General features: G+C 39.3%; 2 protein-coding genes across 2 annotated transcripts; both read right to left on the minus strand.

Annotated features, from left to right (window-relative positions):
• Positions 1 to 1,524: 1,524 nt before the first annotated feature.
• Positions 1,525 to 15,956, minus strand: rab14l (RAB14, member RAS oncogene family, like). The gene is made up of 8 exons (XM_006788931.3): positions 15,850 to 15,956; positions 9,788 to 9,846; positions 8,200 to 8,253; positions 7,365 to 7,542; positions 5,630 to 5,696; positions 2,555 to 2,642; positions 2,115 to 2,145; positions 1,525 to 2,012 (listed from the first exon to the last, which is right to left on the minus strand). Exons 2-8 carry the CDS (start codon positions 9,837 to 9,839, stop codon positions 1,835 to 1,837), a joined length of 648 nt encoding a protein of 215 aa, XP_006788994.1. The 5' UTR covers positions 9,840 to 9,846; positions 15,850 to 15,956; the 3' UTR covers positions 1,525 to 1,834.
• A 1,504-nt stretch (positions 15,957 to 17,460) lies between these two features.
• Positions 17,461 to 25,246, minus strand: LOC118454061 (uncharacterized). The gene is made up of 3 exons (XM_035907043.2): positions 24,987 to 25,246; positions 20,706 to 20,846; positions 17,461 to 18,165 (listed from the first exon to the last, which is right to left on the minus strand). Exons 1-3 carry the CDS (start codon positions 25,054 to 25,056, stop codon positions 17,978 to 17,980), a joined length of 399 nt encoding a protein of 132 aa, XP_035762936.1. The 5' UTR covers positions 25,057 to 25,246; the 3' UTR covers positions 17,461 to 17,977.
• Between the last annotated feature and the right edge of the window lie 1,123 nt (positions 25,247 to 26,369).

Below are 26,369 nucleotides of genomic sequence, written 5' to 3' on the forward strand. Positions count from 1 at the left end.
CAAGGCAGACATAAATACTAGTTTGCGCATCATCTCAATCCGCTTCCTCACCCCTCAACCAATCGGCAGGTTCAGTAGTGTGCAGACGGGGTGGTGGGGGAGGGTGTCTAGTTATCTGTCCTTTACATACATTTATTAATAGAAACTATGTTACAGAATCTTTCCCAAGCATGAATTACAGGCAACCCACTAGCACACCGACTGTACAGAAATTGGCAGAGCAACCAAATAAATTTCTAAATTCAAAGTACAGTAGCGAGGTCATCACCAGTAGTTAAGAAGCAATATATACAGCTGTCCAATCGGGGAAACACTATGGTACAAATATTCGTACTTGAAAAAGGAGACTGATTTTTTTCCTTTTGTCATGTTTCGGGGGTCACACTGCTTGGTGTCGCTTTATAGGAGGCGGAAGAAATGGGCTCTTTAGTGCGGCTTTGCTGATTATACAGGAGGGACAAGTATATTTTTACACTTAAACAGTCGGGACTTTGCTCCTAATACTTGGCCATTTAAGATACTGTGACCGCGCCGACTACCTCAAGTACTTCGGTTATTTGTTTCAGTAAAATGTGAGAATGAATCTAAAAGAGCTGATTTATTGAATCGAATTGAATTCAGAGAGCAGTGTGAAGAGCAAGTGCAGCAAAACAAAGATTCCAGAGTAATAACATTAATAATAATAAGGCAACAAACAATGACAAAGAAAATGCTGGTAAAGACAATCTTGTTATACGTGATGTGAAGGAGAGTTTGGGTGTGAAATGGGAGATGAAGAAGAGCTGGTGCAAAATAAAAAATCTTTGTGTGACAAAAACAAACAAAAAAGTCACAGGGTGGCTGTTGTTGTTGTTGTTGTTAAAGTGTCATTTTAGCTCAGTCTATACAAACAGACAAGCTGGAAAACACCCGATATTCCATGTAATAACTCAGCGGAGAGGCCCGGGGAATAATCCGCAAAGAATTTCTGGGTAATTCCTAGTTTTCTAGACCCCCCCCGCCCCACTCCCTCTTTCTGAGAATATCAGCATTGCCACATCTGGCAAAGGACTGTGCCAAAGCAGAGAAAGCAGAATTTAAAAGCCACAGGCAGGTTTGAATCGAGACTGCTGGACAAAGCTCCCTCAACTACACATTCATGGACGCGTGCTTAAGAGCATCTACCCGTGTGGCTGCTTGATACATGACTTCATCACCATTGTGTTCTGCTCCCAAGCAAATAAGCACGAGTGAGATATCACATTTGCGTGTGCTGATAAAATACAGGAAATGTAACCCATGCAGGGGAGGCGGACTCTGGGAATATAATTTAGTTGCAACTGATTGGTGGTGGATGAAACTTAACGCAGTGTTTACATTTCGCATATAGCTATAAAATCCAACATAAAAAAAACAGTCTTGCTTTATCATTATTGTATGAACATTACATCTATCTAAAGTGTCAGTGACCTGTGTAATGTGTGGTGGATTCTATGATACTATGATGGAGGGAACTAGGCTGAATGGTGTGAGAGGTTTGTGGGGGGGTGGTGGAAGAAGAAGAGTTATGGGATGACAATACACTGATCGAGATTAAAGAAGAGGAGGAAGAGGAGGAGAAGGGGGAGATGTAGTCCACAAAGCCCAGCTCAGCCTGGCCCAAGTCGATATTCACCCCCCTCTGTTCCTTCCCTCCGCAGCCCTGCTCTCACGCAGCACCTGGTGCAGTGGGAGGGGATGGGGTGTGAATGCATGGAGGTGGTGGATGGAATGGAGGGGATTGGCAGGACAGGAAGGGGGGGGGGGGGGGACAGACAGTGGGAGAAATGGGGCAAAGGGGCTTTTTGCTTGGTCATTAGCAGCCGCAGCCTTCCCTCTGGGGCTGTGGTTCGTTTGTTATCCGGCCGCCCTGAGGGGCCGAGGGCTTATGCTGAACCCCCGACTCGGCAGCATTCAGGTCCAGGCTGCCATCTTGGATATTCTGGTAGATCTTCTTAGCGGCTTCCAGGAAGGCGTCCTCAACGTTTTCACCTCTGAAAACAGACAGGGCATACACACAAATGTGAGCTACACAGAAGACGGCTGATCGGATCTTGTTCTGCAGTAACTGGAAAGCTGAAGTTGTGCAGACTTACGTTTTTGCGCTGGCTTCCAAGAACAACAAACCTGTTCAACATAAAACAGACACAATGACCGAGTCACTAAAACACAGCGCCAAGTGTGCATACCTCAAATACCAAGTCATCATTCACCCCCTCTTTTAATTAATATTGCTCCATTTCTCCTAGAATTTACTGTCCCACCAAAGTAAACAGAAGGATGCTAATCTTCCCCCCCCCCCCCTTTTTAAAAAAAAAAAAAAAAAAAATAGAGTTCAAATCAAAACCAACTTAGAGACAGATCACAGATAAAACTCATTTTAGTGTCAATATTTGTGGACATTTTGTTAAGAATCCTGTGAATATTATCCTGTTGAAAGTTATTCTTAGACAGATGTAAATGGATAGAATTGCCTCCCACTGAAACCCTTTTCCACCTTAACCTCCCAGCATGCACCGGTTGGCGTCTTGCTCACCGTTCTCCTCGGCAAACTGCTTCGCTTCCTCATACGTAACATCCCTCTGGGCCTCCAAGTCGGCTTTATTTCCTATGAGAATGATCACCTGATGATAAACACAAGGGAAGAGAGTGTGAGACGATCCCCTGGACACTTTGTCTGGGAGAAATTTGCTGTCTAATCCTTTGAGAGATAATAAAGCCAAGGGCAATCCAGGAAGACTCCACTACGTTACTGAGCTAATTGTTAAGATATTGATTGAGAGAACGTGTGCTCAACAGGATCCTTAGCAACTGCGGTGTAATTAGAGATTTACTGAACTTCTTTCTAAAAGAGTGACAAAATGACTAAACCAAAACTGCTGCACACCACCTTTTTACGTGCCAATTTCTTTTGCTTTTACTGCAGAATTGTTCAGCACTAGGCTGGGCCATATCATACCGTTCACTCTAATACTGGCATTGTTAGGCAATGATAAGAAAATGAAATATCGCGATAGAATATGGCTAAAATGCGCATGCGCAGTGCCTTTGTTTTCATACGCACGTGGGGGAAAAGCAGATCGTTGAATGAAACAGATGAACCACAATTGGTTTGTAAAAATGCTGCAACTTCAGTGGTTATGAACTAGTTTGGCTTTCGTCCGTCAGATACACACCAAAGCACAATTTTTGGTAGAGCATGCTACTGTCGTTATTACCGTGTTTTTTGGAAAACAAGGCACACCAATCCTTTGATTTTTGGAAAAATTGGCAGTGCCCTTTTTAATCCGGCGCACCTTATGTATGAATTCTGGTTGTGCTTACTGACCTCAAACCAATTTTATGTGGTACACGGCGCTCAAAAATCTGTCAAAAAATGTTTTAGTACACCTTTCATAAGCTACGAAGCCGCACCGCTTGATAGATTGTCGGAGCATTATGGCTATCGTAGGCAGGAGCCTCGCCAAGTGATACGTACTGTGCTTCAACATAATATTACTGTACTGTGTGTGTATAACTTTAAGTGAAAATACATTGATGGGGTTTTTTGCACTAATAAAGTTGTGGAGTTGTAAAGTATTTTGTCTCGCGTCAATTATATCGTCTAAAACCAAGGCAGGCAGATGTTGGGAGTTGGGGCAGATGCTGTGACAACACCAACAGTGCCACCACTTTGCCAATTTTAAATACTTCAGCACACACAGCAGTTCTCTATTTAACAGCTCAGCGTAGTTTTGGCTTTTGCTTTTGGAAGATGTACAGTCATCACTTCCCACAGTGCTATGTGCACTGAACACTCATTTGTGATTTGACACTCTCCTCTCTGGTATGCATGCAAACAAGATCAGAAACCACCTGTCAATGGAGTCAGATCTGCCTGTTTCACTACATTAACACAAGTTTAGAAGAATCCTCATCTTTACAGCTCAGATGAAACACATTTAACCTATTAGACTGATCAAAATTATTCTAATCTGTTATAAATATATTAAGGATAGCTGTATATACTGTTTAGGTACATGAAAACAAATTCTTTGATTTCTTTCCCTCAACCTGAGGCCTTTTCTGTGAAGCACATTCTGTTTCATAGTAAAGGCCTCAGGTTTATCTCCAGTCTTTTTAGTGTTTAGAAGTGGGGTCACTTCCCAGGATACATCACCATGGTAACTTATGCTGAAGTTTATATTAGATAAGAGATCAACTTGTACAGAAATCAGCGCCCGCTCACCAATCAGTCCTCTGAAAAAAAATACATTATAATTCCTAGAAGATCCGGTGGATCTTTGTAAGAAAGTGGGTCTTAGGGACTGTCTAAAGATTTTGTCTCTTTCTGACAAGCATCAAAATTAAAAAAATTAAAAAATAAATAAAAAATGGATGGCTGCAAGCAATGTTACACATGCAAGAAACTCTTAAATTATTCTTTTTTTAAAACATGTATTAGTATAGCAATATCACCCCTAACCCTTTAACTTGTTGATTGCATATAAAATTAATTATGACTAATAATTATTATTGATTTATAGGATTTTATTTCTTCTTTACTTGCCATCTTCTTTCACACTGGCTCTAAAAGAAGCGCCTAGTCACACTGAATTTAATTATAAATACTGTCAGATGTTCCGATGAGTTAAAGATGGGGGATTACTCAAATGTTTGTAACTAAAAAATTTTGGGGGGCAATTTCCATGCTGGCTTTAAATAATCTATGTAGCACACTGTCACTAACTGCAGTGCTGTATGGCACTTTAATACTCCTATTCATACTGTATTCTTTCACACATTGGCTGCAGAAGCTCTGCTCAGAATATTGAGCATCACGTGTTTAACTTCTTCAGGTTTATCTAACATTACAGTTTGCTCTCTGTTAGTAAAATAATTCAGCTCTGAAACCAGTAAACCTCTGTGTTTGTGACTGATCACATGCTGCCAACACTGCCTCTATGTTTGTGTTCACAACTAAACTAGGTAAAAGTCTATGTTGACTTTAAGTTGATAACCACCTTTGTATAAATGTTTAGCAGGATTAATAATATTGGTGTAGCTTGATAAAGAGAAGCTAGGTCTGGGTATGTTGGATTCACTTCATAGTAAAAGTCCCAGATAAACAGAATCTGAACACTTTGAAGTTGTTAAAAGTGGGCTGTGCCAGAAAGAAACCAAAAACTTAATACTGTTCATATTAGCTTAGTAAAGTTTATTTGTACTCGTCATTAAAATGAGCAGTGGATAACACAGCTCCATACAAAGCCTGTGTATAGTTGTGACTGGATATACAGAAACATCCCTTTTTGCTTTCTGCCATCTAAAATGTGAACAGGAAGTGTCATGTTGCACAAACACACTTCCCTGATGGAACACAGACCTCTGAGAGTGAGAGCAGGAAGGTTTAGAGCTAATCATATTTACCAAGAAAAACCTATTTAAGAAATGGACAGGCCTGAGTGGCTCCAAAAAGACTAACAGGAGGATGACAAAGGGATAAACAGCATAGCGACAACTTAAAGCAATTAAAAGAAGAGAAATCAATGCAGAAAGAGAGTGAAGAGACGAGGCTGTGGAGACACGTGTGCAGCTTAAGACAATCATTAATTTCAGTGCGTGTACTCACAGTATTGGGGTTGGTGAGGTTTCTGGCATCAGTCAGCCAGCTGCTGAGATGGTTGTACGTGCTTCTCCTGTTTGACATCAGAGGGACAGAGGTTACTATGACGACAAGCAAAGACATAACATCCTGCCATCTCTGAGGATGGATTTGAAAAGAGGCAGCAGCTGCCATATAATACAGGGAACAATAACCATGGAGGAAATCATCTGGGAGTTATGGATACATCTGGAAGTGATACTGCTTTCTCCAGATCATAAGTATAAACTTTATTTATATCAACAGCTTCCTGTGCCTGACAATGCAGCTACCAACTCCAATGCCACATTATCCAAGTTACAGCCTCATTTCCATTTTCCAATAAATGAACCAGTCCTCAAAATTTTATTTTGAGCCATCAAGTTAACAAATTCAGATGCTCTGAAGTCTGCTCACAACATTTCAGGCAGGTTACGGGACAGACAATTCTGCATTGGTTTCTTGACCTCCAGAGACCCGAGCTCTTGTTCCTGGTACAGTTTTAATTTCTCCTAGATAGTGGTTAACACATTTGTCTTGCACGCAAAATATTTGGGCACAAATGTAGCCTCAGCGGTGACAAGCTACTCCGTGTGGATAAATAGGTGGGTTGCATCAGAAAGGGCATCCGGCGTAAATTTAAATATCTGTGCCAAATCAAATATGTGAATCCATCCACTAGTGGGGACCCTTTGGGAAATAAGTGAGCAGCTCAGGGTAACTCTGTCAAAGTAACTCTGTTTGGCTGTGATTAGTTGGACTGATAAGTAAAACTAAACTTTGCCTTCGAAAGGGAAGTGATCACTTTCTTACAGAGTAATTACAAAGAAAAACATGTCTTCATATGGTAAATGGACTGGTTCTGATATAGCAGTTTTTGACTCTGAGCACTCAGAGCACATTATACAACACTCCTAATTCACCAATTTACACCTATTCATGTAATAATGAATGCATCCATCTAACCTGGATATTGCACACCCAAGGATATTTGCCTTGCAGCACTGATCGAACCACCAACCTTCAGATTAGCAGATGACCTGCTCTACCTCCTGAGCTAGAGCCACCCCATATAGGGACAATGAGTTTATTCAACAGCATAGCACAGTGAACCGAACAGTGCTTAAAGTACTGAGCAGAAAAAAGGGGAAAGTGCAGGAAAGCTCAAATATAATGAGTCCATATGAACACACAGGCTCTCTGGAGGTTAAAAGAAATAATTTAAATGTTACTTATCCAACACAACCTACAGTCTACACTGGTGTGGCCCATGTTAATAACAAATGTATACATAAAAACAGAAGAATGCAAATGAAAGCCACATCTTTTCATTAAAGGATATGGTTATAGTTAGGTGTATAGTCACAGCAACCATAGATGACAGAGAAAACACTGCGTTGGCACTCATTTAGCCCTAGAGGCCATACTGGAGGTGGTTGCAGTTTGGACAGACATTCCACATGTTCAGCTGTGTTTGCTTGGCATACCACTGATACCATCTAACAGTTTGGGTAAGAAGGTCAGTCGCGTGCAGTAACACAAACTGTTCGTATTTGTTCAGGAGTAGGTGTGCTGGGCTGAACGGTGCAGTTATCAGATGTTCATGCTTTCCTTTAACTTCCTGTTTCTGCACAATGCACTACATGGCTATTGTGTACACTGTCAAAGCTTCTGTGTTAAGCAGTGACCATGACTGCATCAATACATAACAAGGACGCTCTACCTGGTGATGTCGTAGACCATAAGCGCCCCTGCGGCCCCGCGGTAGTAGGAGCGGGTGACGGCCCTGAAGCGCTCTTGTCCTGCTGTGTCCCAGATCTGGAGCTTGATCTTCTGCCCGCTTACTTCGATTATCCTCGTACCAAACTCCACGCCAATAGTATGAGGGCAGTCAGCCATGACTGGGGAGAATAAGTATGTCAATGAATTCTACTGTTGCCCTTACTAATGTTTTTGTATTTCAAGTCTTTCTTCTGTCATCCGTTTTGTGAACTTTAACAAAACACGTGCCTAGTTTGAACTTAAAATTACGTAGTAACAAACATTATTCAATATGTATAGGTCACACATAGCCAACTTGTTTCTACTGTACGGCAGCAGCAGTTGCACATCAATAATTAATCGCAGTCTTTAAAGTCATCACTTTGTCTAAACTGCAAACACTCTTGATGTATCAATTTGTTTGAAACTGCCACTGAAACCCTCTTCTACATCACTCCAGTGTGTGTATGCATGTGTGCACTGGTGTATGGGTGCAGGCAGGATGCGATTGTGGACAAGTGAATGAGTAACACAGCATCTGGCTTGTTAATAGTAGCACTAAACAACTGAGCTGAATGGTAATGGGAGGCTGCAGCTGGCTCATACACAGAAGAAGAGACTCTCACTGTTGAGCTCACACTCCACATCTATGCTGCTGACTTCCGCTGGTGTATAAAAGAAATCCAAAGAGATTTAGGCACTCCAGTTAAACCTGGCAAATCTCACATGCACTGGGACACACGCACAGATGAAAAGGAGTCAAAAGAAGAAAAAAAAAAAAGCAGGGCAGCACTTACATTTCTTTTCTGTGAACTGGTGAAGCAAACATGACTTCCCTACCCCCATGTCCCCTGTGGAGAGAAACTCAGGTCAACCAAGGAAATAACAGAAGAACAACAGTTCTCTATTCAAGCCTGAAGTGTTGCCCCCATGCATGATGCAGCAGACCCTCAGTGACAGTCAGCAACTACACTTAAAATTTCATGTGGACTTAATGAGAGAGACAGGGGAAACTGAGACAGATGGGGATAGATGCACTTGAGTGTATGTGGTCCTGCAGATTTTGACAATAAATGTTTTTTATTGTCAAAAAACATTTTCTCACTAATGGTACATCTATATTATGCTTTGATTAAGTCTGAAGTACTTTTGCACTTCAAAATACCCCCAATAAATTTGCTGTGAACAATATCATACACCTAAGTCAAAGCAATATAAAACTTATATATATAAAAATACTTCTTAATACCTTAATTATCAATAAGAGCTGCAACACTTGCAGAGTATTAAAACTTTTAGTTAAGGTTTCCCCTCCATGCTCCCCAAGTAATAATAAAGAAAGTAAAAAGCCAAGCCCCATCTCTTATTTATTTAGTCTTCTAAGATGGGAACTGAGTGTCAAGTGTGGTGATAAACAAGCTGGAGCTGTGGGTGTGTGTCTGCAAGTGTAGAGCACAAATACAGAGCATGTGCATGCTGAGGCGCACATTTCTAGATGCCAGAATAGGGCTGTGCGATATGACCAAAATCTCATATCCCGATATAAGAATTCTATCGTCCGATAACGATATAAATCACAAAAATGTAACATTTTCTGTAAATTCTGTGAATCTCGGGCAGCTCATCTTGCGGGAAGTGTTTCCAGCTGCGCGTCATGTAGCTGGAGTCGAGTGTTTTAACCAATGCCTGAAACGATACATTTTTAGACATAAGTTGTAAAGGCCGCCTTTTTCTTTGTGAGTATTTATTACACGGCGTGCTGCGGGGAAAAGCCTGTTCTAACGTTTGAGTCTAAGGTTTATTTTTTAGCACCTGGCGGCTCTTTTTTACTTCTCATCTGCTCTTTCACGTGATTCAGTTTATTTTGAAGTCTCAACAGGATCTTGAGCTTTATTGTGAAAGGTTTATGTGGAACATAAACAAGCGGACACGCAATGCTGTTACCGTCGTTGTTGCTAACCACAAGCATAAAAACAGGCGCTTGTCCGTCCGTAGTGTGGTTATATAAAATATAAGAGAAAAAGAGAACTTTAAGAAATTAATATAGCCACTACAGTGACCATCAAAAACAATGAAAAAATATTGCCGTAAACAGTTTATTTTGCGACACCACGAAACAAACGATAGCGTAAAATGAAACGATAGACGTTTTTATATCGCCATCCGATATATATCATTATATTGAACAGCCCTATGCCAGAACACCCCCTTGTTAGAAGTACTCAGTTATGTTACCTTCAAAAATGGACTAATATGACATACGCTGGACCCACTCAAAGCCACCATGTAATGGAAGTACAATAAATGTTCAGTTTGTGAGAAGTGCCATCAATATTGGTCACTAGAGAGCCTCCAAACTGCTGGCAATTGGTACTGATCACTTACCGATAATGATGTATTTGAAAATGTAGGAGTAGTTGTACGGTGCGGTGGCCATTGTGGCTCTGAAACAGGAAAAACAGAAGAACAGTTTAGCCACTTAAACCTTTAACATAGAAAAGCAACTTTTCCTTAAAAGAGGTCAATACGTGTAGATTATAATCATTTGACTTTTACAGTCAGTTTCCCTGAACACTTCCACTAATCTTCCACTCAGATCAGCAAGAGGTTTACTAATCTGGTAAGGTTTTGACTCCATATAAATAAACTGCACATGATGTAATGAATAAGAAAAGACAATTAAGCATGGACAGCTCTTTCTCACACCTTCTGCACTTTATGCAAAAACAACACGATGTGTGGATATAAATAAAACAACAAGTCCTGTAGTAACAGTAATGGAGCCGCTTACTGTTTAATGACTGTGTTACAGGTGTGATTACTGATCTGCAGTAAAAGCTGTACAAATTCCAGCGAGGAGTTACAGGATTAGCATAGTCCTGAAGTGAAGGTTCAGACAGCTGAGAAGGCTGATTCATGACCAAAAGGACTAACTACACAAAAGCTTCAAGAACACAAACAAATTTAACTCATCAGCAATTGAACATGGATTTTTTTTCAATGTTGTTTTTTGTTTCTAATATGAAGGGAAAAACCTGCCAAATACAATTTTGGCGCCAAGCATAAAAGGTACTGACCTTCCTCCAAAGTAAATTTACCAGAACTGTGATTTACATTAAATTGGTTTAGGTTCATTCAAAATACTTTAAATAATAAATGCTATAAATAATGCTTTGAATAAATTTTGTTTATCAAATGGACAAACATAACATGAAAATCCCTATACTCTAATTGTACATAAAGCAACCACAGGGTACATTTCCATGCATGAACTATCCAACAATACTTTTTACTAGATGGAGGGATATTAAACTAGCAGGTGATATGATTCAAATACTTTGCAAAAGTCTTGTCCACTGCTCATTTCCTTTATATTAACTTATCAAGGAAGTTTCCAGTGTTGTTTTTTTTAAAAGTAGTGTTAAGCAGTAGTTCTGCAGGCTTTCTGAAGGTCTTTTAAAGTTTTTCTTTGGAGACTTGCTGCCGAGGCCTGGTCATGGTTTGAGGCTTCATTTCAGCCAGTGGTGTTGGGGATCTTGCCCAAATTGACAAAATTATGAATGCAGAAAAGTACTGTCACATTTAAAAAAAAATAAAAAAAATACGGTCTGTGTCAGTCTGCAACACCCTTACTACAGAAAATCACAAATATGCTTCAGAGTACTCATATCTACGACAACCTTTGAAGGGTGAGACCAGAGAGGTGATGGATCTTTTTTAACAGTGTTAGAGCTTTTCAGTTATTAGAAAGACTTTCAAGAAGGAATCCCATTACCTTCCTGTCTCAATCTCACTTCTGAGAAGGCTCTTTCAGACTTGCACTCCTTTCCATTAATCTGACAACATCACACACGCACGCACACATCTCTTAGCAGAAATAATGCAGAGAACTAAAGGTGTGGTCGTTTGATTCCACAGTTGCTGCTGACAGTGCTCATTTCCAACAGCGCAAAAGACCTGCTGCATGGGAGACATAGCACTGAAGCAACTACTGATGCTTCAATGTTCACAATCAAACCAGAATTACAACATTATATTACAACTAGGTCCATTAATAGGCATTGTTAGGATCTATAAATACCAAATACTGATAACAGTAATTACCGCTTATCAACACTACTCACCATATTGTGGTAAAATAAAGAAATACCAGCAGCTGGCTTACCAGTGACTTTTAAAATCTTAATTACTAGTAAATAAAGTAGTAAGAAGGTATGAGGGTGTCAGTCTTTAATTATTATTATTTTTAAACAATCAATTTTGGTATAAAATTCCTTTAACACTAAGGCCAGGCAAGAAAAGAGAAAAAAAACAACTTTGCCACGCTATTTTTTTTTCTTTTCACCAGATTATATTCATGATTATTGATATCAACCACAATATAAATGAAATCACTGTTTTTCAAGCTTAATTTGAATTAATTTAGATGTAAACACTTTTTTTGGTCAAAACTTCAAAAAATTCACTGTAGAATGTTATACGGGTGTCTCTGTGTGTGTGTGTATATGAATAATATTAAACAAACAAAAAAGGTACGAGAAGTATAGTTCTGCCTCTGAGGGGCAACAAGACTCGTACATGGATCAGATGTGCGACTTGACCACAAAGGTGATGTGGTCACCAAGCCGTGTCTCTACGCTCTGTGTGTGGTTGGCAAAGTGAGAAATGTTTATGCCCAGGGAGTTGGTGACAAGGGTCAATTACTTGAATCAGTTGGTTACATCTGAAATTTTCAACTGTGCTTACTGGCATCATGACTTTTACAATACAAGTTGGTTGTTGCATCAGTGATGTCTGTGTTACTCTGTATTTTGTGTAAGGCGTGGTATAGGAGAAAGTTCTGGGACTGTAGTCTTGTGCTGTGCAGGTAAATGGTCAACTGTGCACATGGCAAAACGATACTTGCCTTTGTAAAAACATGTTTTTGACACATTTTCCAGTGTATGCTACTTTTCTTTCTTGTCAAACTTTAAAAAGCCAAAAATAAATAGCCAACCTCCACACCACTGAACTCTTTGGACCCTCAAATATACATCCTATCCTATATCATATCCTCATCTTTTGGGCCTTGGGCCAAATCTGTCAGGTTGTTATGTTCTATAACGCTATTACTCAAGTTTGAACATTTTGTGTTGTCATTTTGTCTCATCTCAATCACAACCTTAATGTACTGTTGTGTATAACTGCTACTGTTGGCTGCTTCTCATATGCCATTGGTATGAACCTAACGTGATGCGGCTGTTCCAACCACACAACTGGCTCAGCGCAGTGAAATTCTCATTCTCACCTTTCGTGTTATCTGTCAAAACATGGATGGAATGAATTCTATACTGATCTCGTACTTCTATGAAGGAAAATTATTTTTGCAATAGGTACCTTTATTACTGCTGCACAGTATTAAATTGAGATGCTGCTGTACACAATTGACTGCTGTAGGAGTAGTAAATAATTCAGACTTAATCAAAAGAATAATAATTCAGCAGACTAATGATTTCTCTGTAACTTGCAAAGATAATCTGCCTTAAACCAGTGTCATTCTCACATGAAGTTCAAAGAAAACTATACTGCAGTCAGAGCAGTTCCTAGAAACTGAAATCACAGTGCCCGAGCACAACACAATGCTGGTTTTACGCACGAACTTCTACATCTGCAGATTGGTGACCAAATTTGATTGGTCAGCTTAATTTAAACGCAAATCGTTAGAAATGCATGTAGCAAGAGAAAAAGTGGAAATAGAAAAAGCAAATAAGTGGAAAAATACAGACAGCAAAAGAAGAAAAAAGTGCAAGAAACAGAATAAAAAAAAAATGAGTACATGGTTGAAATACAGACATAAGACGCTGCAGGCTACTTAACTGAGGTTGAATCAGATAAAGATATCAATTAAACTTTAGCTTTTATAACAGTAAAAACAATGTTGGGTCACAAACCCTCATGTTTGCACATACTCATATTGACTTGAGCTTTGACTGAGGAAAAAACTGGAAATGTGACAACTGAAAACAAGACAGAAATATAGGTGTACAAAGACAAATTAAAACTAGACAGCTAACAATGTAGTAGTTGTACTTCCCTTAATAAGAGAAAAGGTTCCTGAGTGTTATATTTTCAAGAGATGTAAACAACTCTTAGCGCTAGCAGTGCCTTTGTGACTGTGTTTCTGTGGGTGGTCCAAGAAAAGATTTGGCACAGTCTTCTGCAACTTGACCTGTGCTTTAGTGCTTAATCACACCAACAACAAGCAGCTAACTACAGCAAAAAAATAATATATATAAAAAAATGTATGCATAAACTTGCTATTTATAAATCCCCATATTCTATCCAAGTACCAGACTTGGGGTTGCTCCATAAAAGTAATAAATTACACAGTACCTTTTGCTCACTATTCACATAAGTGAAGAACCTTTGTAATGAAATTAACAATATAAGTGTAACTGTAAAGTGATTACTGAATTTAGTACAATAACGCATTATGTTACTACATTACCAAAAATGTAATCTATAATCACTGGTGGATACCTACATTATTTCTACATTGTGGCGCATTATCGAGTCTGAAATCATCATGAAAAATCACAAACACAGTAGACACAATGTATGTTTAATTAATTAAATTAAATGTATTAATTTCATTAATCCCTACAGTGTGATTCATGTGGGTAAAGACAAAACATAACATTGCACTTGTGCTCCACACCATGATTTAGTATAGGACCTTGAAGCTGTCACACCTCACTACCATCCTTTTAACTCCCAACATATTGTTTCACACACTCTTTTTCTAGGCTCCCTGCTGTCACATGACCCTCATGTGGTCTCTCTCCAGCTCCAAAGTGATGGCCTGTTGATCTTTCTTCCCAGAAAGAGCAAAAGTAAAATGTGACTTGGCTGTGACATTCGACTTCATTTTACACCCCTTTTTCCTCCCACCGCTACATATGGCATAGAAATAAACCCCATGAGTATCAGTCAAGGAGAAGGCGAGTCAAGACCATGTGACCAGACTGCAGCCTCAGCACTTCTCCTTTCCTGAAGCTTTCTCTAGAGAAACAGGGACACTGCCTTTCTTCCTCTCAACAGACATTCCTCATAGAGGCAAAGAGATGATGTGATTTCAGGAAATCATGACACATATAGTCACACTGTCTCCGTGATGTTCAGACCCACCATTTAAATCACGTGACTAAAAAAAAACGTGATACCCCATAGCTATTATATACACTCTTGAAGGACGCTACCGCGATACAAAAATGAGTGACGTGTTTACATGCTTACAGTAAAACAAAAAACTAAATATTAAGTAACGCGGTAATAATTTACGATAAAGTCCACTAACACACAGTGCACTAACACCAGAAAAAGAAATGATGCAGCACTTTAAATGTCGACGAAGGCAAAGCTATCCAAATTTCGACCATACAAAAGTTACCATCGTTAACTTAATGACCAATTTTATTTATTTATTTTAAATCGTGTATGCCTGCTCTTTGGAAAAATGACACCCAAATAAGAAGCTAATACACTACCGGCTAAGGGATTAGCATTGCAGTACAGGAAAAAAAAATCGCTTTATTACAGTTATTCCTACACAAAAACAAGGAATTAGACGGGCCAGTCAAATCCATCGTCAAACCCGACTTGGATATCGGAGGTTGACCCTTCAATATGGAACCCTAACGAAATGCCTGTTTCTTACCGACGGCGACTAGCTTAACGTTAGCTTGACAACCGGCAAAAATGACAGCGTCGCTATGACTAAATCTCTGAGATTAGACTCCATGCATGAAAAAAAGAGTGCTGCTACGAAGCGGAAATGGATATAAAACCTGATACTGACTTGAACAGACATTTAGATGGCAAATTCAGATAAATATACGGCCTTAAATTGGATGTTTTGACAACCAAGTTTGCGTTAGCTAGTCACCTGCTAGCTGACAGAGACGGATAACAACAAATCCCATAAATCAAAGCACATAAGCCACCTGCCCTCATCGCCACACAAACAGCTGATTTAAATGCATTATTGAGTAAAAACAGGTTCAGAAACGCAACCTGGCCTGAGCCCAATTTCATGAAAAATGCCTCAATACACCAAACTAACGAAAGCTAGCGACAGTTTTAGCAGGCTACTTTGTCAGCTAATGGCAAACACGTAACGCGTTATCTTGTTAATTCAAGCAAATCAAGCCCTTTGTCGTAAACAGTAGCATTTTTTCCATAACCGTTTAATATGTGATGCCTCACAATATTGGACTTAGAACCCAACCTTGCATTAGTCATCTGTTAGCTACCATCGTTAGCTTTCCACCTAGCTGACTCCTGGAAAACACAAGAAAGCTTAACACTTCAAAGGGTTTCTTCGTTTAAATATCAGTTTCTCTACGTTTATTACACATTACACGGGCGTCTATGAGTGCAATCAAATACCCCCCTTCTTCTGTCCTTACCAGATATTAAGTCTTTTGCGCTTTGAGCTGTTCACAGGAGGTATGCAGGTTATCCTGGCTCAAGTATGATCTGTCTATCCAAGATGGCTGCTTACGGCACAGGGTTTCCTCCGCTCTATACAATGGGCTTCTGGGACAAAGAGCCTCGTATGCGACGATTTGCAACTTGTGCACTGCCTCCTCGAAGGTAATCACCTTCACAGGTGTATTCTTGCAAAGGTTACTACTCTCGTAAACTGCCTAACAGGGAGCAATCGTCATGTCACACTATGAAATAATCACTTTGGTGAAATCATGAGAGGGAAAGTTCAAAATTTTAGCAAGCTTCATCTGCCACATGAGAGGTTTAGGCTTGTGGAGTACGCTCAAATGCATCTGTTCAGCAGATGTTAAAAGAGTTACAACAGCACCATTGCAACACAAAACAATACTAGAACTCCATCGAGGGGCATCGCTAAGATCTTGAAACACTGTGGACTTAGCCCAACCATGAAATCATTTGATTTTCACTGAAAACAGTGGCTTAATATATTCTTACAATATGATTACTATATATTTTATAGTATAGTTAATATAAAATGTCAGACACTGTGCTTCACCCTTATAATAATTGGCAATGTTACCAGCGAATGGCCTCCAAAACCCTAAAACTGCATAACACAGGCTTCACATCCTTTCACAGCAGAGTTTGCAAGCCTATCCAAATCTATCTATTTAGACATATAACACTGGCCTCAAAAATGTACCATAAGTAGGGGCTTTAAAAATACATAATTTTGATAGATGCACAAAAAATAGAAGAGTAAAATAAAATAAAAATTGGATAAGAAAATAATTCAGCAAGATGCATGTTTTCCTTCTTTCATGTGATCTTTGCTCTGATTTTTTTGTTTTGTAGATGACAGTTTGTGTCAAATAAAACGTGTGCTATAATTATATATTATCACAATATATGTAAACATATAACTCTCCAACCTGAGCATCCTTCAGTTTTTTAAGACAGTTGTCAATATACTAGGTGAACTGTTTTGTTGTTTGCGCTGGTTATGGTAAATGGACAGGTTCTTAAGCACTTCATACAACATGCCTTATTCACCCATTCATTCAAGCACTTTTTTTTGCTATGCGTAAGTGCTTCTGTCTAACATTCTGACACATTCACACTCCGATGGATGCATCAAAGAGCAACTTGTGGTTAGTATCTTGCCCAAGGATATTTGGCACGCAGACTGGAGGGATCAAACCACCAAACTTCCCATTAGTAAATGACCTGCTCTACCTCATTTTTTGCTCTTTTAAATTTTGATTTTTGTTCTGATTATTCTGATCAGCACAATGGTGCAGTGGTTAGCACTGTGGCATCACAGCAAGCAAGCAGCTGACTTGGGCCTTTCAGTGAGGAGTTTGCATGTTCTCACCTTGCTTCCGTGGGTTCTTTCTGGGTACGTCGACTTCCTCCCACAGTCCAAAGATGTAACAAGTAGAAGAAAATGGTTTGATGCAAGTTCAGACTATATGCACAAAAATAAACTACCAAAGTTCAAACCCATTTTCTTTTGAAAAATATCAAACATTTTAATATGTTTTCCACAATATTACATGCTGTCACTGAACAATATTTCTTTTTACAAACATAGACAGAAGAACCACATGCACTGTGCGTTCCCAACTAATAATAACATTATAAAACAATTCAATATGAATAGCCTGTGAGTTCACAGAGGACACCACACAAAAATGTTATCTTAAAAATGATAGTGAACACTTTAACCAAGGAAGGAAATGACTGTCTTCCTGTACAAGTGAATTCAACTGAAGTCAGTGTGTTACTGCTTTGCTCATACAAAGTGTCATTACTCACTTCCATAATATTTCATACTTTAAGGTACAGTAAGTGGATGTGGACATAAATTCACTAATGGCTGCAAGCTGCTTCACCATTATTTTTTATTTACAAGGTTATTTTTGCCACCCCTCTGACTGTAAGTCCAAGCAATGTGAACACCACAATTTAAAGGTGCATACCAATAAAGCCATACTGAGCAAAAATCCCCCAATTCAGTCCTACACATGAGCAGCTACGAAAAGAGGCCACTGATTTTATGTTTCTCTTGAGAGTTATTTCACATCACAACCACATCCTTAGCAGTAAGAGGGTGAGCAGTGCACAGATATAGTGGAGTGTGCTGGGATGCCAGAAGGGGGTGCTGTTACATAGGTCTGAGCCACAGCAGTGGATTCGCACCCCTGGCAGTTCTTGTTGCTGGCAGTGTCTGGATGTAGCGCAACCACTTGTCAGGACGATACCCAGGGCCGCTGCAGGGACAGAAGGGAGAGACAGTCAGTCAGTCAGTCAGATAAGAGTGATTAGCTGGTGTTTGGCTCAGCAGGAAAAAAAGCAAAAGTAAGCATTAAATACTGCAAGTGTATAATGAGGAACACATTTAGAGATCTCCACGGGATATGCCTACACAGCTGAGAAACTAATCCTCTGACAAAGAATGCATTTTGTAGTCGTGAATAAAAACATCATCACAGTTTGGAATCTGGCATATATGTGGTGTATTATTTGATAATAACTAAGAAAATACTTGTGTTCTTAAATATGCACAAAAACTCCAAAATGTTTGCCTCAAAATTCTGACTTTAACTAATTTAATAGCGTTACACAATTAAAATGTAAAATGTTACATTTGATGGAATCTGGTCAAGTGAAATTTACTTGACTCGTATTATATTGTCATGGTTCCTGGGTCAACGATCCAGTGCTTTGAGATTTGTGGAGTCAAGATTTATTTTGAGGATTTAAGAAGTGATTTAAGTTAGAGGTCTATATTATTCCTTCCTTTGTTTTGTTTCCCAGCCCTTCTGAGTTTTGTTATGTTTCTAGTTCTGTTCCTTGGTTGATGTTAGTACCTCTGTGTGTCTCTGTCTGGTCTCCCTCTTTACTTGTGTCAAGTTAGTCTTTCATCCCAGTTAGTCACGTCTCTGTGTTTGTTTACCATTTTGTCTGTGTCAAGTTTGTATGTCTTTGTCTCTGTCTCATTGTTATGTTTCCTGTTTTATTTTGACAGTCCCTCGTTTTGCTTCCTCCTATCTCAGATTCAGTTCAGCTGTGTCACCTGGTGTCTCCACTTTGCCTTATAACTGCCTGTGTGTACTTAAGTGCTCCGTTTTTGTCATTTCCCAATCTTGTTGTTGTCAGTCCTCTGCATTTTGGTCCACAGCTACCCTGTGGCATATATTTAGTTTATACCCAGCACATTTTCCTTAAAGATTAAATATTTGAACGAATAAGCCTTTGATTCAAGATTCAAGATTCAAGGTTCTTTATTCGTCACATGCATAGTTATACAAGTATAACACGCAGTGAAATGTAACCACATGCAGTGAAATGTAACCTAAATGTAACTGAAATTTTATATATTTCAGTTTCATTTTACTCAAAGTTATTGCTTTATCTATTTTGAAGGTGAAAAAAATTCTTTCTTGAAAGCGTCAAACAAAAAATTGTAAGCTGTCAGGATTTTTGTTACTTGTAATCTGCTCAGGGACTTTATTTGGTATGCACCTCAACCACTTTGCCTTGAGGGTCCCAAAGGTTTTTTTAGGCATTTTATATATGTTTTTAATTCAAAATGTATTGATGCATACTTTTAGTTTGCTAGTTCTTCTAATCAGCAATGCATTTCCAGCATTTTTTTCATTTCCTCACTCATCACCTTCTTTATTAGCACCAGTCAACATCTCTTAAAAGACAAACAGCAAACTAACTTCCCCAGATGGCGAAGCAGTTGTTATTTATCTAAACGCAAACAGAGTGATCACGTCTGAGATCCGCCGGGGCAGCATGAAAAGATTAACCTGGCTAATAGTCGATCTGCTGTTTACTTTAAATACTTTAAATACTAAAACATGCTTCAACTAGGGGTTAACTGTCTTTGCATATGTTAAATGCTTATTAATAACAAGCATTACGGTGTCTCCTGAAAGTTGTGGCTTACAGTGAGCGAGCACTATCAAAATTTTGGCAACAATGGTGTTTTTTAACAGTTAAATTACCTCAGCGCTCATTTTAATATCACACAATAACAATATTGGATATTTTGCTCTTCTTTATTTCTGTTATAACTCAAAGGAAGGAACACCGAACTTGTTGGGGGTTAAGGGCAGATGTCTTGGGGATATGAGGATAAAGGGCACCAAAAAATCTAAGACTCTTACAGAACTTCAGGAGCATCTGTTTGATTTGCTTTGGACGGGGTCACAGGAAGATTAGCAGCCTGTCCAGCCACATATTACTACCAAGACACAGCTACAAGATTCTGACAAAATGCCTGTCATACTGTGTCTGTCAGGCTGTCATCAGAGCTTGTCTGAGCTTGCTGTTTCTCTGAGCCAATGGAAAAAGTTGCCTCATCAGGCTTTTGGGTAGGAGAGGTTTCTTCAGATGTCAAGCAAAAAACAAAAAATCAAAAATGAAACAAAAATAAAAAAGGTCTGGATTGCCCACACTTCTACGAATGTATCCATTTTACCATCAACACCCAGTTTGCCTTAACATGAAACAATGAATGAGTTACAATTTGGTCAGCAAAGCACACTACAGCAGAGTTATGTAACTATCCTCTGCGCTGGGACAAGTCGAATATTCACTTCAGCGAACAAAGAACATTTACATGAAAGTATGATTAAAAACGATTACGCCAATGTCCAGCGGTACACTAGAGTCAATTCGTCATGATTTTATAATCTGCTACCCCATAAATATTCTCCAAAGAAATATCACACACAAGCGCATTAACTCACTGTGTTAAAGGATAAAGAGAAAAGGAAGATAATCATTAAGCACTCACTGCTCTCTGTCTTGATGCAGAAACGATGTTTGAAGCCTTTGTGAGAGTGGGGGCAGGTGATGACCTCTGGGTTGGAGCAGCCCACGTCAACGTACCTCTGGCCCTGGATGATGTTACAGCCATAGCACTGCAGACTATGGACTGCAAGGAAAGCATAGAACAATAAATACAGTGTTTGAGTGCTTTACTAGCATTGAGATCATGGGGAAAATGTACAGATAGAAGAGATATTATTATGGAATTAAATTGCTTAGATGATGGAAGAGCGTATTAGTCTTATCAGCTCACACATATTGTGTGTGTGGCATCCAGAGAACCCACTGTTTTTACTGGTAGACCTACTTAGCACCATCACCATACGCTCTTATTGTTATTTTTGTGGTTTCAAAATGTCACTTATATATAAAAGGGAAGATGTGAATAGATTTGAAAATAATATGCTTATCTGTCTAAATTATACTCCATCCAGTAAAATACACCTACAACACACGAGAGGCCTTCTGAAAACAAAGGGTGTGGAAAACAGTACAGAAGTGGAAGAAAGGTGGATAGTATTACTTTTCATGGCAGTTACTTGCATTTGTCAACCCTTTGATTATCATAACACAGTTTAATCCCTGAGAAAATTCAGATTTATGAATGTCTGACACATTTAACTTTGCTCTTGGTGCATGACGTCATTGGATTTCTTGGCTTCCTGTTGTTTACTAATCTATTATAAATTAAGTCCGCTGAGTTGGTTTGAATATTAGCTAAACATAACAGCCAGGCCTTTTTATTTTAAAGGCTGTTTAATGCTGAATGCATAAGAACCACCTTCAGTGTTAGCAGTGGTGATATTTTTACTTTAACTAGCATCCAAATCTACACAAGTGACATCTTCACTGACTCTGATTTGTATGTTCTATCTTTATGGGAGTTGTAATGATGCATTTGCATTCATTTAAACTGAAAATGAGCAAAATTTAAACCAATCCTTCACTTCAAGCACTACGTAATGTGTTATTTCATGAGATGCATGCGACCAAGATTCCTACGTAACGCTTGTGATCTCTTAGCCAAGTCTACCATTCAACTGACTAAAAGCAGTGGAAGTTATAACAAAGAAGGCATGGGGTAAAACAACATTAGGTTGTGCTGTTTATTTTGCATTTTTAACTGGCACAGAAGAATGAGAGATTTATCAGTAAACATAATCAGCTTTCAGAATGAGTTCATATACTAAAGGGTGGAGCTGGCGGGTGGGGCTCACTGAAGTGTAACAAATGGCAAGGCCCTTTAGTTTGACACACACAGAAGTTACATCCAGTAACCTTTGGTGGGAACATTTCTCCACAGTTGTTGCTCCCACACTGAGACATTTTAATAATTAATTGTTGTACTTTATCCATGATTAATAAGAAATTATTTTTTTACAGCTATTGCAGATTTTTTTTTTTTTTTTTTATCAACTGAGGGTTATATAAAAAATGTTCTGGCCCCACCACCACTTATGTTACTAAAAGAGAAGCTGCCACTGATTTTATCGAGCTTGTCCGGGATTCTGCTGCAAGGATATTAATGAAAATCAATAACAGGGAGCACATCAGTCCAGTCATAGCAAAGCCACACTGACTCCCAGTATCCTATGGAGCTGATTTTAGAATACTTGTACTTGTATGTAAAATCTTTAATGGTCTTGGATCATCTTACATGTCTGACACTTTATGTCCCAACTTGCCCTCCTAGATCCTCCTCTGTCAAATTGTTAGGTATCCAACTCTTCAAAGAGAAAAGTTTAAGCCCTAAACTCTGGATCAGCCTACCTCAAAATATTAGGGAGACAAACTCTATGGATATTTTCAAGAAAATCTTCTAAACACACCTTTTTAAATCTGGCATTTAACAACAGCTTCCTCTTAATAATAATACCATTCCACAGCCATGCCTTCAGTAATCTGGCAGATACAGAGTTTTTTCCTCTCCACAGTTTTCATATCTTATTGGCCCTTTACTTCCAAGTTTGAATCTTTTTCACATTTCTCTGTTTTATGGGATTTCATGTATTATTTATTTTTTATATATGGACTGTTTAAACAATTGTGTGTGTGTGTGTGTTGGGGGTATGTCTATATTTATGATGGGTTGTTTATTTGTTAAAATGTCTTTTTTAATATTTAGACAGAGCCACCTATTTTTCTTGCATGTTTTTTTATGCCTGTGAAGCCCTTTGGATTTCCATGTGTAATATTGGGCCATACAAATACATTTCAGTTGAACTGATTGCAATACAGTAGAAGTTATAGAAGTATTTCTTTGAATAAATAAAGCTCCTCAACCAATTCTTTCATCTTTAACGTCCTCCCTTTCCCGTGTAATTGTCTCTCATCTGGAATGCCTAACTCTTCTAAGAAAGTGAGGCTAAGCCTAACCAGAACAAATCCACCAGAGCTTAAAGGGATTGCCCATGAATTCAGACCCCTCACATACCTGCGCCTGACCTCCCAAATCCTGTACACACAAGATGGAAGATCAGCTTTGGCTGAAACCAATCCTCTCTCTTTATCTGTGCAGCCCTGTGGACTCAGAGTGGGCAGAGAGCGGACGCCAGCCTCTTGCTGCCCTGCGCCGTTAAATAGCCCACCAAAAGCTCTCATGGAGCTTTCAGGAGTAAACTAATCCCAGGCAAATGCTCTTACAAAAATCACTTTAGAAATCTGCTGGAATCAATGTAAAGCCTCGCAGGGACACAGAGCATGTGCCAGTCTGTAGGGGATGTGTCATATTCCCCTGTTGGTAGTAGTGAAAGCTCACATAAATACTGCAGTATTTCATTAGAGTGAAGTAATGGCTGTGGAAATGAAAGCAGTGAAATAGTCATTTACATCTGGCAAATAACCTGATTTAACTGTCCAATGTGCTGAGATGTTACACACAGCTCTCATGAAACATTAAAAAGCTGCCCTATATGAGCATTTGTCAGCATAATGAGGTCATATTAGAACGACATTCAGCTCCCACGATACAGTGCAGTTTATTATATGAGTATACACACGCTCCTCTCCCAGTATGCATTGCAAATGCTGATTAACTCTGAATCTTTTGTGACCCGAATCCAATTTTATTCATTCATTAGTTTCAAGCACATGCAAGCACCACATTTGTTATCTGTCATCATGTAAAAACTCAGCCATGTTGTTGCCATAGTATTACTATGAGCTTCATGGATTTTCTATAAGAATTAGTTTAATAAGAAAGAGACACAGGGATTAAAAGCAGTAGAGACTATTGCCTCTCTGTCTCATTATGTGGAGTTGTTTTTTCCCCCTTTCTCAGCAGCTCTGAGATAAAGGAGTGCTCAAAATGATCTTTTAATGCACCGTAAACACATTAAAAAGAACTAAGTGAAGGATGATGGCTATAGTCAAGCATTATAATGCACAATAGGTGATAAATGGTGTGCTTTCGTGGTTTTATATTCCAGAAATGCAATCATTTATAAGTGGAAGTGTGCATATGCATTTGTTTTGACATATCTGTGCATTTCACAGATGCCAATATCGATAAACAACAAATCAATAATCTGCACAGGAGGTGAATTCAACCCTGCGTCTGAAGTTGATAGCGGGTTATGTCTTACTTGGATAAAACAAAGCAAAACGATGTCTCAGAGCGCTACATTTTCTGTTTGCCTGGGAGTCACTGACACAAACGTTATTGCCAAACTGAGTCAGGTCAATTGCTATTGCTCTACAGGGAAATTCATTTAGCCTTTTATGGATGTTACCTATTGTTTGGAGGCATAGATTTTAACTCCCAGGTCAATTACAATCAGAACAAAGCTATATTAACTGGAATGAGCTCGAAACACACTTGTTCACCATATTAATGTGATGTGCTCTGCTTTCGGTCTAAATTTTGATCGAGCTGTTTGTTTTATTATTATTGCTGTTTGTGTTATTTTAATGTTTTGCAGATGCATAAAATTAATATTAACAATACTTTTGCTGTATTTATTAAATCCTGCAGTATATATAGAGGATTTTTTCTATCACTGGCAATCATGTCTTTAATTACTTTGAATGGAAAAGACTGTTTTAAGTGAAGATTATTGTATCTGGGCTATTACTAGGACTTAGGGCATGCCCCCCACCCCCCACCCCCACCACACACACACAAACACACACCTCCACCCCCACCTCTATCTCAACCCACAGACACAAACGCACATTGCTCATTTGGTCCTTTGCTCTAAAAGACCCACAACACATATTTTCATACCAAAGAATACATCCTACCTACCTCGTGCAAAGCAGAGCGTCCAAACCAATATAAATCCAAACCCATACACCAGCCAGGTATGTAAAGTCATGGATGCAGCACAGTAGTGACAGTCAGTGGTCTGCGCTGAAGGACAGGTAGGCACAGATTTTCCCTGCTCTCATCTAATACCACCAAACCAGGCACAAAGAGAAATCTAGCAAAGATCCCACTTTCCAAACACGGAGCAGCCCAGCTGTCTCTCTCCACCCCTGCCTCAGCGAAGCTCGCGCAGCGTGTGAGCGAACTGCCAGTGAGAGTCCAGTGAGAAAGGGAGCCAACCATCCAGGGAGTCAAGTCAGCTCAGCAGCCAGTCAGGCAAAGAGACGAAGGAGAGGAAGATGATTGAATGAATTAGCTAGACAGACCAGTGCCTCCTTCAGCGAGCGCCTCGTGTCCTGAGAAGCAGGAGCTGGCAAAAGTTTGAGCACAAAACAGAAAAAAACATCTCATCTCTCATGTCAGCTCCTGAAGAAAACAAATGAGAACACAGATGAACAGTGAAGCAACGAGTGTGGTCCTTTTCCAGTTGGGTCAAGCACATCAGTCAGGATTAATTCCTGATTGATAATCCATTGCTCCTAATAATAGCTCTATCACAATGTGTTAAAAGCCCAGCAGCTAAATGGGATGGCACGCAGGGGTCCTGGGTTGATGTGTGTTTAAGTGTGCATGTGTGTGTCTCTCAGAGAGGGAACAATGCCAGAGGACTTGCAAACACACTTTCCCAATTGGGCAGGTTATCTGAGCTTGGTGTATCACTGCACTTGCACACTGTGGAGAAAATTCTATCTAATCAAGAATTAAAGACTAAATCCTTTCTTAGAGACTGTAATACCAGCGGATAAGGCAGGCTTTGTGATAAGCCCTCATTCCCTCCCCACCCAAAGCTACATATGGTCTGGCCTGATAGATGGCTGCCGATGATTGCTATCATTCATATTAAGACATATTGACAGGGTCAAAACCAGATTTTGCCACATATTTTTGTATGTTTTCAACACAGATGAATGCAGATACGGAATAATTTTATTAGAGAGCACATTTAGGAATTAAATAGATAATCATATCCTGCAGTTCTTCTCTTTTGTTTTGTGTTCCACTTGCGCGCACGTGCCTCTTGTTATTAGTGCAGCAGCGTGTCAGTTGTCTCACTTTTTTGTGTTTTTATCCATGAGTCATTGTTTGTGAGAGTGTGAGAGAACGACAAACAGAGCAAGGACAAAAAAAGTGAAAGCAGTGTCTTAGTGAAGTAGAAAGGTTTATGTGGACAGTTGTTGTGGGCCTAAGGAGAATATATCCATGTGGGGAGAGAATACACATTATTCAGCTAACTGTGGAAGTAATACTGCCCATGCTTGCACA

The sequence above is a fragment of the Neolamprologus brichardi genome, chromosome 7, assembly GCF_056152115.1.
Source record: "Neolamprologus brichardi isolate AB-2024 chromosome 7, ASM5615211v1, whole genome shotgun sequence".
Lineage (NCBI taxonomy): Eukaryota > Metazoa > Chordata > Actinopteri > Cichliformes > Cichlidae > Neolamprologus > Neolamprologus brichardi.

Coding starts and splice junctions, on each gene's coding strand:
- LOC118454061 (XM_035907043.2), bottom strand. CDS start 25,056: ATGACTTTACATACCTGGCTGGTGTATGGGTTTGGATTTATATTGGTT. Junction 20,847..24,986: donor GACGCTCTGCTTTGCACGAG/GTAGGTAGGATG, acceptor CTTTCCTTGCAG/TCCATAGTCTGCAGTGCTAT. Junction 18,166..20,705: donor CTGCATCAAGACAGAGAGCA/GTGAGTGCTTAA, acceptor CTGTCCCTGCAG/CGGCCCTGGGTATCGTCCTG.
- rab14l (XM_006788931.3), bottom strand. CDS start 9,839: ATGGCCACCGCACCGTACAACTACTCCTACATTTTCAAATACATCATT. Junction 8,254..9,787: donor TTTCAAATACATCATTATCG/GTAAGTGATCAG, acceptor TTCTCTCCACAG/GGGACATGGGGGTAGGGAAG. Junction 7,543..8,199: donor CCAGTTCACAGAAAAGAAAT/GTAAGTGCTGCC, acceptor TATTCTCCCCAG/TCATGGCTGACTGCCCTCAT.